This window comes from Indicator indicator, chromosome Z, assembly GCF_027791375.1.
Source record: "Indicator indicator isolate 239-I01 chromosome Z, UM_Iind_1.1, whole genome shotgun sequence".
In the NCBI taxonomy this organism is placed as follows: Eukaryota; Metazoa; Chordata; class Aves; order Piciformes; family Indicatoridae; genus Indicator; species Indicator indicator.
In genome coordinates, this window is record NC_072053.1 from 81,555,231 (window position 1) to 81,568,429 (window position 13,199).

Below are 13,199 nucleotides of genomic sequence, written 5' to 3' on the forward strand. Positions count from 1 at the left end.
CCAACCTAACTAAAATTGCTCTTCAGCCTTGAGGAACTGGATTGCAGTGTCTTCTGTGGAAACTATGCACCTCTGAGGCATATTACTCCTTTGGTACATTCAGTTCTGGAGTTGGCTGGCAGAATTGCTTCTGGGCTTTCCTAGGACCTCCTTTTTAAAGAAGAGTGTTTTCTGAAAATCTCCATTGTGGTATATTTGTGAAGGCCATCAATTAAAATAATTTTAAAATCTAAAAGAAGAATAAAATTTTGAAACCTATCTGAAGCTGCTAGATATGGCAGCTTCATTTTGTGTTGTAGGGAGAGTGGGGATGTTTCAACTCTTTATTACTGTGGGGTTTTCCCTGATGGACTGGGTGTGTAAAGTAGTCATTCAGCTAAACTAGAGAGAGCTATTTTAGCTAAAACTTGCTTCTTTTGCTTGAACTGGGTGCACATCCAAATGTTTGAGGGTTTTTTTTCCTTTGATTAATTTTTTTATGTTCTATGACTGTGAAGTCTGAATGACTTTGTATTGAAACAGTTTAAGCAGCTGCCCATTTGCCTCTTAATGTTGACTCCATGTGGAGAAGTGTGGAAAGAGGGTTGAAAGATGATTAGCAAGACAAACCAGAAGCTGTAATATGGCATGTATGTATATGTAAATGGCAACATTTATTATTTGCTCCCCTCTGTGAGATTTCTCATTGTCTTGCATTTGTGATAGAAGACGACATTCACAGTTTTGTGTGAAATCACACAGAATCACAGAATGTTAGGGGTTGGACTGGACCTCAAAGGATCCTCTAGTTCAGCACCCCCTGCCAGAGCATATTGGCTGTTTCCTGATATTATCTGTGTACTTCTTGCTGTGTAATTGCAGTGGGATGAAATGTACCCCTAGATGTTTTATTCTGTCATTTCTGCAATCATGCCACTGAGGTGATATGTAATTAATGCCATTGGCCTCTCTCTGTCTAGGTGACCAGAGAAGTTTCCTTGACTGCAGAGGGTTTCATGCCTGAGGATGGAAGTGGTTGCATTGTGGGTATGGAAGATCTTCCAGACCAGGAGTGTGTGTGTGTTGCTACAGCAGCAGGAGACATCCTACTGTGCAATCTTGGCACAAAGGAGGTAACATGGCAGGAAAGACACAACAATATTGATGGCTTTCAAATGAAAGGATAACTGTTTTAATTTCTTCAGGGGGCAATTGTATGTTTGTTATATACTGAGTCATGGTTAGCCTTCCTTTTCTGGGCATGTGAGCTGATTTTTCTAGGAGCCTGGAACAGGATTAAGGACAGAATATACACTCTGTAAATAAAATGTAGTATAAAACAGTGGCTTGCTTGTCCACAGCCCTAGTGCTGTGTGGTTGCTCAGAGGACTGTTGGCCCACACCCACATACATGAGATCCACTGGACAGTCTTGCAGAAACAGGGCATTGCTGAAATTAGGCACAGAATAAAGTAATCCATCCACAACTCACAGTGTAACTACTTTTTTATTACTACCAGTCAATGCAGAACATCATGCTGACATAACTGAAGAGAGGAGAGAGAGCCTTGTGTGTTGTGATTTGAGGAACATTTGGAATAAAGAAGTCCTAGAAAACCCCAGAGGGAAACCATAATGTCTTAGATAGGTAAATATGACAGGAACTGAGATGCTTCCTGTTCCTTCCTTGGTGTGGGATTTGTGTCATCTTTGGTACGGCACTCAAACACCACAGCAGCACTCTCTGAAACCTGCATCAGCTCCCACACCACCAGCCCAAGAGTGTAAGTGCAGGTAGACCTCAGATCAGATGGGCTCTCTGGGTTAGCTGGTCAGGTCATGGTTATTTGCAGGTCACCTGTTTTGGTTCTTATTAGGGTTTGGTTGGCAAATGCCGCTTAAATATATGTAGTTGGCTCTATCTGAAAAATGTCATCCATATTGCAACTTAGAACACAGCATAAGGGAATAGTGATTAACAAAACATGAGACTTCCTGCACTCATATATGGGTCACAGTTGAGGTTTAACTTCAGATCCTTTATTTCAAAGGTTTTCTTTGCTTTCTTTCTCAGTTTTAAAGTTGTGTTCCTTCTTGGGCACCAGGAAAGCAGTCTTAAAGGTTATTCTGCTTGTTCTGAAACCTTTTGTATGTGAGTGAGGGCTACTCTGCTCTCCAGTGTCCAGTCACAGTTTGTTTAACTCAAAAGAGATTGTGGCACCCAAACTTAATTCCTTGGATGACATCATCTTGCTGTTCTTCACAATTGTTTTACTCCATGCCTTTTGCAGATCAGGATAACTGCATGATGGAGGTTCTCTGCTGACTGCTGTTGCTCTTGTACTCATGATGGCCAAGTATTAACTGGCCTAGTTTTTCATAAACTTTGGAATTGATGCAGCTATATGCAATTGTCAAGTGCAGCCTGCACAAGCTAATCCATGGTTTTGTGCAAATAGTGTCCCTTGACTGCATGTTGGATTCAGTAGGTAAGAACCATCATGGTTGTGACTTCAGTATGCTGCCCAACATAACCACAGGCCTGGTCAGGCAGTATGAGTGTTAGCATTATAGATGCTGAGGTAAGACTGAGAGTTGCAGAAGAAAGCTCTTGTTGAAACTGTACATGGTAGAAAATGTAAAAAAAAAAAATGTAAACCTCCAGATTATTTGACTTCTCATACATAAACATTCTGGAGCCATGTTTGGTTAACTGTCTTTGGTTAGGAACGTTTCTTTTGTTTCATTCAACACAAAAGGTAGAGACTTTTCTAAATAGGAGAGGATTTGACTGCCTTGGTGGCTGATTGCTTATGTGCTGTACTGGTGCTCCAGAACTTCTGTGATCTTATTTTGGTCTTGCAGGTGGAATGTGTTGGAAGTGTGGACAGCGGTCTGAGTACCATGAGCTGGAGTCCTGACCAAGAGCTTGTTTTGCTTGCAACAGGTATCAACAACAGCCTGTGAGCTTTCTACCTTTAGGAGTAATCTGAATATTGCCAAAATGTAAAACAGAGTTAAGTATAAGATGCAGAAATCAAAGTACAAAGTTTTGAAATTGAGACTGAGACTTAAAGAAAGATGAAACCCACCTGATCCTGTATGTGAGATTTCTTTTCATGATCCATGAAGTGCTTTGGTAAACCAAGTTAGGTTTTATAGAACAGTCTTTCAGATTTTACAAGGAAGCATACTTCATCTTACCTCTATTAATGTAGAGACCCCTACTTTTGATCCCCATTTGATTTCTTAGTAACAATAACTGCTTTTGATGTTTTGATAGGAAATGTGCATGTCGTAGGTTCAACTATGGCTAGAGACGTGTCTCACTTAGAAAATAAAGTTAGCATCAAGGAAAACAGAGTCACAGATTACCTGAGGTTGAAAGGGAACGCTGAAGATCACCTCTTGAAACCCCCTTGCTCAAAGCAGGTTATCTGAAGTGAGTTGCCTGGAACTGTGCCCAGTCAGGTTGTAGATATCTCCAAGGATGGAGACCCCACGGCCTCTCTGGGTACCTTATGCTTTAATGGAATTTGCTGTACTTTAGTTTGTGCCTGTTGCCACTTGTGCTGTCGCTCAGCATCACTGATACTCTCCCTCTGTCTTCTTTTCTGTATCCTACCTCCCATGTCAGACATTTATACATGTAGATGAAAATCACTCTGAAATGAAAATCCCTGCTTCTTTCCAGAGCAGTCTGACTTCTTTCAGCGTACCCTCACTCAACAGGTTCTCCAAGCCCTTAATCATATGTGTGACCCTTTTCTGGACTCATTCTGATATGTCCTTGTCTGTCTTCTACTGTCTACTCCAAAACGAGCCAGCATTCCACATCTTACCAGCTCTGAGTAGAGGAGGAGCATCAACTCCCTCAGTCTGCTGGCAATACTTAATGAAGTTTAGGATGCTCTTAGCCACCTGTGCAGCAGGGGCATGCTGCTGGCTCATGTTCAACATGGTGTAGCCCAGGAAACACAGATTTGGGTTTTTTTGTTGGCCAAGCTGCTTTCCAGCCACTTGGCTCCCAGTCTGTCCTAGTGCCTAAAGTTATTATTTTCCAGGTACTGGACATGGCTTTTTCCCTTGTTGAGTTTTTGACAGCCCATCTCACCTACATGACAAGGTCTCTGTGAACAGCAGCATAACCTTCTGGTGTACCTGCTGCTCCTCCCAGTTTTGTGTCATCTGCAGATTTGCTGAAGGTCCCATCCTCCAGGTCATTGATGAAGATGCTAAACATTTGCCCACATGTGCAGGGGCATGCCTTCCTGGAGTCAAAATGACACCCACTGGTCTCCCCATATCTATGAGTTAGTCATCTCATTTTAGAAGAGTATAAGTATGGTCAGGTGTGGGTTCCCCTTCATAAATCCATGCCAACTGCTCCAAATCACCTTCTTGTCCTTTGTATCTTAAGAGGAAAGGTTTAAGAATTCCAGCTACTTATTATGAAGATGGAATGAACATTTTTAAGGTTAGGCTTAGAATTAGGGAGCATATTCTTGAAGAAGGAGGTTTGAAAGTGTTCCTCTCTTCCAGTTCACTGTTTTCTGTTTTGAAGGATGTTCTGTCTTCACTATCATTGCAATTAGAACTATTTTCTGTATTCAAGTCCGTGACAAAACGATATGACAGCCCAGGAGAACACTGAGTTCTGATTTGCTGGAGTAGCCATTTAACACTGCATTTAATATCTACCCTGCAGGTCAGCAAACACTTATCATGATGACAAGGGATTTTGAGCCAATTACTGAGAAGCCAATCCACCAGGATGAGTTTGGGGAAGGTGAGAGCTGCACTGAAATGAAATTGTTCGGTCTGATATCATTGGTGTGTTATCTTGTGTAGAAAGTAAAGAAATGCAGCTGAACACTTAATGGGCCCCAGGAGACATTTTAGACTGTAGTGCTGCTGGGCAAAATGAACACCAGTAAGGTACTGGAACACAGCCTATATTAAATTTAAGTTCCCTGCACTGGAGGTCCTTCTGGGCTGGGTATATTTCTTGCAGGTTTGAATGGAAGATGTGGGTGGCTTGGAGCCATGGTAATGTTTAGCACACCGTGCAGAGTAGTTCTGTGACTCTTACAGCACAATGATTCTTTCTTCTTTAGGAAAGTTTGTGGCTCTTGGCTGGGGCAAAAAGGAGACACAGTTCCATGGATCAGAGGGAAAAGAGGCAGCACATCGCAAGCAGATGGTATTATGCTAGTTCACTTATGATGGGCATCTGTAAAGAGTTCCCTTCTTCCTGTGGTGCCAGATTGCCACTGCCTGGCTGATAGTTGTCTTTGTAGGCTTTTCTTTATTTCTGCTGTTAATTGAAAGGCAGCATTTTTGTCCTCCTCATGAAAGACAGCAGCTGGGAGTGCTGAAGTACTGTTTGTATGGAGCTGATGTTTGCAGAGGTAAAGCCACCTTCACATCAGCATGCTGAATGTGTGCTATATACCAGATTGCCTGGATGATCAAGAGGAATAGCATGGAGTTGGGCTTGGGAGGAGATGAAGTAGAACTAGATTGAGCTCACAGAAGGCAAGAGAAGAAGGATTTGGGCTACTGAGCATCCCCAGTCTTAAATCATAGAGTTGTTTCAGTTGGAAAAGACCTCAGAGGTCATCGAGTCCAGCCATCAACTGAACACCACCATGGCCATTAAACCATGTCCTGAACTGCCATGCCCACACATTTCTTAAACCCCTCCAGGGATGGTGACTTCACCACCTCTCTGGGCAGCCTGTTCCAATGTCTGACCATTCTTTTGGTAAAGAAATTTTTCCCAACACCCAGTCTGAACCTCCTCTGCACAGTTTCAGGCCATTTCCTCTCATTTTGTCACGTGGTACTGAAGAGACCAACCCCTACCTCACTACAACCTCCTTTCAGGGAATTGCAGACCATAATGAGGTGTCCCCTTCCTCAGTCTTCTCCAGACTAAGAAATCCCAATTCCCTCAGCTGCTTCTCAACCAGACCTGTTTTCCAGACCCCTCACCAGCTTTGTTGTCCTTCTCTGGACATGTTCCAGCCCCTCAATGTCTTTCTTGTAGTGAGGGGCCCAAAACTGAACACAGTACTTGAGGTGTGGCCTCACCAGTGCCAAGTACAAGGGCATGTGAGGCACTTCCATGTGCCTGCACATTTTCTTTCTTTGCTCCTTTGACACTTCCTTGTTTTCCCTACTTTCTATTTGTTGATAAGTCAGGTAGCTGAAAATACTTCACTGCTGGCTTTTTCTTACCTGTGGTTTCAAGGTGTGCCAGGGCAGGTTCAGGCTGGATATTAGGAAATATTTCTTGACTGAACGGTTTCTCAAACATTGGAATAGTCTGCCCAGGGCAGTGGTGGAGCCACCATCCCTGGGGGTGTTCAGTGTTTGGAGTTGGCACTTAGGAGCATGGTTTAGTGTTGACCCTTCAGTGCTGGGTTGAGGGTTGGCCTGGATGATCTTTGAGGTCTCTTCTGACCAGATGTTTTCTGTGATTATGTGAGTCCAGCAAAGGGCTACAAAGGGGACTGGAGTATCTGTCCTGCAAGGCCACAAGTCTTGGAGCTGTTTAGCCTGGAGAACAGCAGCCTGAGAGGGGATCTTCTTAGTGCTGATCAATAACTAAAGGGTGGTGTCAAGAGGATGGGGTCAGACTCTTCAGTGGTGCCCAGTATTAAGGGGCAACAAGCAAAAACTAGAACACAAAATTTCACTAAACATAAGGAGAGACTTCTTCCCTTTGAGGGTGATAGAGCACTGGAAGAGGCTGCCCAGAGAGCTTGTGGAATCTCCTTCTCTGGAGAGATTCCAAACCTGCCTCGACATTGTGATCCTGCTCTAGATGAGCCTTCTGTAGGAGTGGATTGAACTAGACAACCAACAGATGTCCCTTTTAAACCACCTACACCCTCCTACCCTCTTCTGTGATCTGTGTTCTGTTGGGATGTCTCTTTTCTTTACCATGTGTTGCTCTACAGAGAACACAGCCTTACAAGAATGCTACTTCTCATTCCACCTTCTGTCTGCTGTGTAGACTGCCTGGATGGTGTTCTTTTCTCACCTTCCTCCTTCCAGGGGGTTGTGACTCCTGGCATCAGTCTTGAACATACCCCAGTTCACCCTTGTGTCCATCTTGTGCACAGCTGGTCTATAAGCAGAGGCCCTGATGAAGAGGAAGAGTAGAATATGATCATGTGAACAGACATGGGTCATATGCACCTGCAGGAGCAGATTTGGTTTAGAGGGTGTTTTAATATTTCCTAAAATAACCTTCTGAGTAATGAATTCCTAGCTTTGCAACATTAAGGTGTTTTAGAGGATCAGTCTCATGCCAAGGCTCTTGAAAGAGCTGATTTAGCAAGGCAAGTCTTGCTTAGGCAAAGGCAGCAGTTGCCTTCCCAAGGTTTGATGCCCTTTTATTTTGTGTGACTTCAGGGAGTGTCACCTGCTTCAGCCTGGGATGATGGCAGACCTCGGGTGACGTGGAGAGGAGATGGGCAGTATGTTGCAGTGAGTGCTGTCTGCCCAGAGACAGGTAGGGGATCAAACTTCTTTGAAATGCCAACACTTGTTAGAGGCTTTTTAAGGTGAAACCAGGCAAGAGCTGGTGTTTGTGGTCTCCTGGCCACTCAGTGCAAGGCTGAGTCGAGCTAGGTAACTGCTCTTTTCCCTGTTTCAGTGCTCTCAGAAGCATTTCCTAGACACCATTGTTTTGATGCGGTCTGGTTTTCCATCCATCAAGAAGCCAGGAGAGGTTACTGCTGAGTAGTTCCTATCTGAACTGCTTCTCTCTCTGGTGTTCAATCACCACTCAAGCTCCAAGCAGTTTCTGATGGGTTCCCAGTGCCAAATGGGTGAATCTGTTTGGGTTGCCATAACTACTGTCCCTCATAACTATCAGTCTGGTCTTGCACACTTTCATTTAGGGACTGGTAATACTTTTCTCTAGGTTTTAACCTGAAGCCAAAAAGATAACAAGCTCATACTTTTCTTCTAAGACTGTCCTCCGTGATAAATGTTACTGAGCAGTTCAAACTATATTAGTCAACCTCTAACCCCAACCCTAACCCTGTATTACTCCAAACTATATTAGTCAGCATCTTGAACTGCACCAAACTGCACTGCTTTTCCACTAGTTTGGGGGTTTGCCTTCAGTACTTCAGATCATGGAGATTCTTGCAGTTATAGGAAGATTTTAACATTTCTATGGTGAAAATTTGAGAGAGAAATGGCTGTGAGTGAGCTGCACAAGACTGAAATTCCTATGCAGTTCCTTTGGAGACACTTACTAAGGGAGAACTGCTTGAGACAGGGTAAATTCTTACTCCTTAAGGTGTAGAAGAGAAATCTCCTTTTTTTATTCATGTGCTTCAAAATTTGCTCTACTAGCCTCATAAAATCATGGAAGTCTCTTCCCAGTACTTTTCACACCTTTGTCTCATTGCTTTCCCACCCTGTAGGTGCCCGGAAGGTCCGAGTATGGAACAGAGAGCTTGTGCTGCAGTCAACAAGTGAACCTGTCTCAGGTTTAGAACAAGCACTGTCCTGGAAGTGAGTAGCAAAACAGTCTGCAGGCTGGCAGCAGAGTGTTGCTTTTTATTCCTTCCTCACAGTCTTTCATCAGCATTAGTTTAATTTCTCATGTGTTTGGGTTTTTTTCCCCAAAACTTGAAGAAAGCTTCCTCCTGATCCAGCATGAGGAAGAGTAGCCCTTTAAACCCTGGGCAGCCCAATACTTGCATTTCATGTGGGAAGAAGGGATAGATTCTCTGCACAGTGTCAAATGTCAAGTGGTTTGGGATTCAGCTGTATAAACAGGAATATTCCAAATCCTTTTGCTATTGCTGACATTTACTTGCTCACCTGAGTTCTCATCATGAGGACTCACACTCATCATGAGTTCTGGAAAATGTCTGTCTATGACTTTGATGAGGAAAACCCATCCTCTACTGTCCTTTCCTTCATGCCTCTGGTGAAAACATGAGATGATTGGTGTTGAAAATGACAGCTGCTGATTATGTGAGCAACCACGTTTCATTTGGCTCTTCTTTTTTAGACCCTCCGGAAACCTGATAGCATCCACACAAGAAAAACCCAACAGGCATGATGTAGTTTTCTTGGAGAAGAATGGACTTCTTCATGGGGAGTTCACCCTCCCATTCCAGAAAGGGCAAGTCAAAGTAAGTGCTGTGTCTGGGCTTCTTTGGTTAGAGTACAGTGGAGAGGAGGACTAGGTCTTTACCAGATTCTAGGAGAAAGTTTTTAACTTGGCACTTAGTGCTGGTCCTAGTGGAAATGTGACTTGAAAACAGAACAATAAAGAAATTTGTGGAGCAGATGCAGGGCCACAGTACAGAGACAAGTATAGGGGACTATCACCCTGAGGTGTGTCTGGCTCTTGCATGCTTTCTGCCAGGCTTCAGAAATGCTGTTCAGGATGCAAGAGTGAGGTGAAATACTCACTTTATCCCAAGTAAGAGAAGTGAGAAGCCCCTCCTAGGTGTCAGCTCAGCTTTTTTCCCTTTGGATGCTGAGAGGTCTTTTGCAGGTCTTAATACCAAGGTCAGCAAAGAGAGTACTGCTCTCATGTTTGTGGTCATATTGCCTCTTCAGTTGTGTGGAACCACTGTGACAGGTCCTGCTGCAGGATGCTTCTCTCCATCATGTGGGAGCTTTGTGATACACAAGAGTTCTGTTAGTCTGTTAAGCCATGGACCTCTTGTTGTTGAAAATAAGGAGCAACTTATGGTCTTACAAGAGCATACCCACCCAGTATGCTCTTGTAAGGAACAGTATAAGTAAGAGCCATGTTTGTTCCTGCAGGTTAATGAGCTGCTTTGGAATGCAGATTCTACAATCCTGGCTATATGGCTGGAAGACCTGAAGGTGGAAAACTCCAACCCAGAGAGTTATGGTGAGAGCACTACGTGAGGATCAAGCTCTTACACTTGCCAGAAAGCGTGGTTAGCAGTAGTATTTCTCTGCAAGTTAGGAGACATTGGGGGGCTTACCTTCAGCTTTGAGATCCTTGTGCATCTCAGGCAGAACTGGTGGTTCAGCCTGAGTCCACAGCATCTTGCAGGCTGCTCTGACTGGAAGTGGCATTGATGTGAAGTGCTTAAGGTGTGAGCCCTTCATAAAACATGGATGCCTTCTCATAATGGGAGCTCGATGATTTGTAGGATTGATACTTTTGCACGAGGTCTGTCTTCTTGTGCTGAGTGTTGTATGACAGAGCCTATGGGCTGAAGGCTGGAGCTACTGTCTTCATTGCACTTGACACACCTATAGAAGAAGAAGAGTGGTGGTGGGAAGGGTTTGAGATGGGTCTCAAGTAGTAGTTTCTAGTAACCATTTGTTTTTCTGTAGTTCAACTGTGGACCACAGGGAACTACCACTGGTACCTGAAGCAAAGTCTGCATTTTGGTAGTTTGGAGGAGAATCGTTTGGTGTCCCTGCTGTGGGACCAAGAGAACCCGTACAGACTGCATGTACTCTGCCAGGGCTGGCTTTACCTTTCCTATGACTGGCACTGGACCACAGACCATGGGATGGGAGAGAACAGTCAGCATATGGCAAATGTGGCTGTCATAGATGGAGGTAAGTAGTGGGATGTCATCTCTGGGGTCAGAAGAGGTGGTGTAGCCTTTTGGATGTAGGCTGGATGGGATTATGGTACTTTCAATTTGCTGTTAATATAAAGCTGTCACTCAGGAGGACCAGAGAAGCTTTCAGAGGTGGTTCACTGGCATTACCTAAGGACACAGCAACTGTATTTTCCTGCTGCTTTGGTCCTACTTTCAGTAGGGAACCTAACGAGTCTCACTAGCATTGAGACTGGGTTACAGCTTGGATTTTCTTTCTCTTTTTATTCCACAGATAAAGTGCTTGTCACAGCATTCCAGCACGCTGTGGTGCCTCCTCCCATGTGTACCTATGAGCTCCAGCTCCAACAGGCAGTTAATCAGATTGCATTTCACACAGATCCCAAACATAGTGGGGATATGGCTATCCTGGATGCTGATAACAAGGTCTCTCTGTACAGATATGGTAAGAGCTCTGTCTTGTCTCTGAGAGCATTTCCAGGGGGGACTGATAGGGTGATGGTCACTCAGACACTTAGCAGACCTCCCAGAGGGACCCTGACAGACTTGAGGGGTGGCCCAGTGCCAGCCTCATGAAGGTCGACAAAGCCAAGCACAAGGTCCAGCATCTGAGTTGGGGAAATCCCGAGCACAAATCCAGGCTGGAGGGAGAATGGATAGAGAGCAGTCCTGAGGAGAAGGACTTGGGGTGCTGGTTGAAGAGAAGCTCAGCATGAGCTGGCAACGCAGTTCACTCACAGCACAGAGGCCAGCCATGGCCTGGGCTGCATCCCCAGCAGTGCAGGCAGCAGGTGGAGGGAGGGGATTCTGCCCCTCTACTCCACTCTCATGAGACCCCCACCTGGAGTGCTGTATTCAGCAATGGAGCCTTCAACATGTGGAACTATTAAAGCAGGTTCAGAGGAGGCCACAAATACAATCAGAGTCATGAAACCCCTCTGCTGTGAGGCCAGGCCAAGAGAGTTGGGGTTGTTCAGACTGGAGAAGAGAAGGCTCCAGGGAGATCTTACAGCAGCCTTCCAATATTTGAAGGGGGCTGCAGGAGAGCTGGAGAGAGACTTTTTGCAGAGGCATGTAGTGACAGGACAAGCGGTAATGGCTTCAAGCTGGAAGGAGCTAAGTTTAGACTAGACATTTTGAGGAAGTTCTTGGCCATGAGGTTGGGGAGGCACCAGAACAGATTGCCCAGAGAAGTTGTGGAGGCTCTAGGCTCCAACCCTAGACACGTTCAAGGGCAGATTGGATTGGGGCCTGTGTCGGTGTGAGCTGAAATTTCCCCCCCACCACCAAGTAACCAGGCTAGCCCAGTCTGGAAGCAAATGAAGGCTGTATTTACAAGCAGAGTCTAATATCTACGATGAAATGCAATGAATATGTACAAATATACAAAATTCACAACATTTACAAATATATACAATCAACAGAAAAAGCACAACCGATCTCCCTTTGCTTCCCCCCAAGGGGACCCTCCCAAAGGGGCCTCTCTCTCTCCCAAGAGCTTCCCCCCCAGACCCCTCTGGACAGAGAAGCAGAGTTAGTTAAGCAGAAAGTTGTTAACTTAGTTGCCAAGGTCAGTGTGTTATCTTCAGCCAGAAGAGAAGAAGAAAGAGCAGCCAGACAGCCCAGCAACTGCCCCCACTGCCGAACGCAGAATGTGCAGAGTGCCTACTTTGTTTTGGGTAATAGTTCTTAAACATTTCTATCTATCCAATGGAAGTGTTTAGAACAATCGTTATTTTGCTTTCTTACACCCAATAGTGACTTATTTACATTCTTTCACTTTCTCTGTTCTGAACTTTGCAAGGAAAAATTAAAAAGACAGTTTCAAACCATCACAGGGCCTCAAGCAACCTGGTCTGGTAGGAAGTATCCCTGCCCATGTCAGGGGTTTGGAAGTAGATGATCCGAAAGATCTCTTCCAAACCAAACCATTGTGTGATTCTGGTTAAGAGCAAGATGCATCTGTTTTAACTGTGGTTTTAAACTCAGTTGTCTCGTCCTCAGTAGATTGCGTGGCACAGGAGCATTTTGGTGGCACACTGGCTTGTGAGAAGGCAGTGTTCAGCACTTGGCTATGTGGTTATGCTGGCTATATCCCTCTCCCCTAACTTTGGCTTGAGTAGTTAGTGCAATCGTTGCTGATTAGCTCTGGGAATAGCCACTTAGAGTCTGTCTGAAGCACCCAGCACTTCCCAAAGCAGTCCTATATTTTGTGTCATGTATCCAGTGTGCTGTGAGACAAAGGAACTGTTGCTGCTAGCTCTGACTGTTCTGTTGTGACAGTACAAGGTCACTGTGTCCCTCAGCCTAAAATGAGGATTAGGTGCTGGCTGTATGTGCAGGGATGGCATTTTCTGACTTCTCTAGTAGTTTCCTGTAGCATCTGCTTTTTTTATAAGAATGAAGATGAAAGGGGCTCTTTTGGCAGGATGTCTAAACTCTTCTTTGTTCTTTGCTTGCTAGGACAGAGCACAATGCCTGACCCCACTGTCAGGCTTGGAGCTGTGGGTGGAAATGGATTTAAAACATCTGTGGAAACACCATGCCTGGATAAAACCTATAGGTAACACAGAGCTGGAACAGCTGTAGCAGGGAGAAAGAAGGTAGTGCCTGGCTGGGTATTTT

At 44.7% G+C, this 13,199-nt stretch overlaps 1 protein-coding gene across 1 annotated transcript in view; it reads left to right on the top strand.

The window, feature by feature from the left end:
• Nucleotides 1–13,199, top strand: part of ELP1 (elongator acetyltransferase complex subunit 1) — a 44,704-nt gene that overhangs the window by 1,254 nt on the left and 30,251 nt on the right. The window contains exons 2-12 of the mRNA XM_054398243.1: nt 960–1,112; nt 2,845–2,926; nt 4,688–4,768; nt 5,097–5,182; nt 7,405–7,504; nt 8,430–8,520; nt 9,026–9,149; nt 9,793–9,883; nt 10,339–10,569; nt 10,849–11,019; nt 13,038–13,137. Coding sequence (XP_054254218.1) covers nt 960–1,112; nt 2,845–2,926; nt 4,688–4,768; nt 5,097–5,182; nt 7,405–7,504; nt 8,430–8,520; nt 9,026–9,149; nt 9,793–9,883; nt 10,339–10,569; nt 10,849–11,019; nt 13,038–13,137 — 1,310 coding nt within the window. The remainder of the gene's footprint in view (nt 1–959; nt 1,113–2,844; nt 2,927–4,687; nt 4,769–5,096; nt 5,183–7,404; nt 7,505–8,429; nt 8,521–9,025; nt 9,150–9,792; nt 9,884–10,338; nt 10,570–10,848; nt 11,020–13,037; nt 13,138–13,199) is intronic.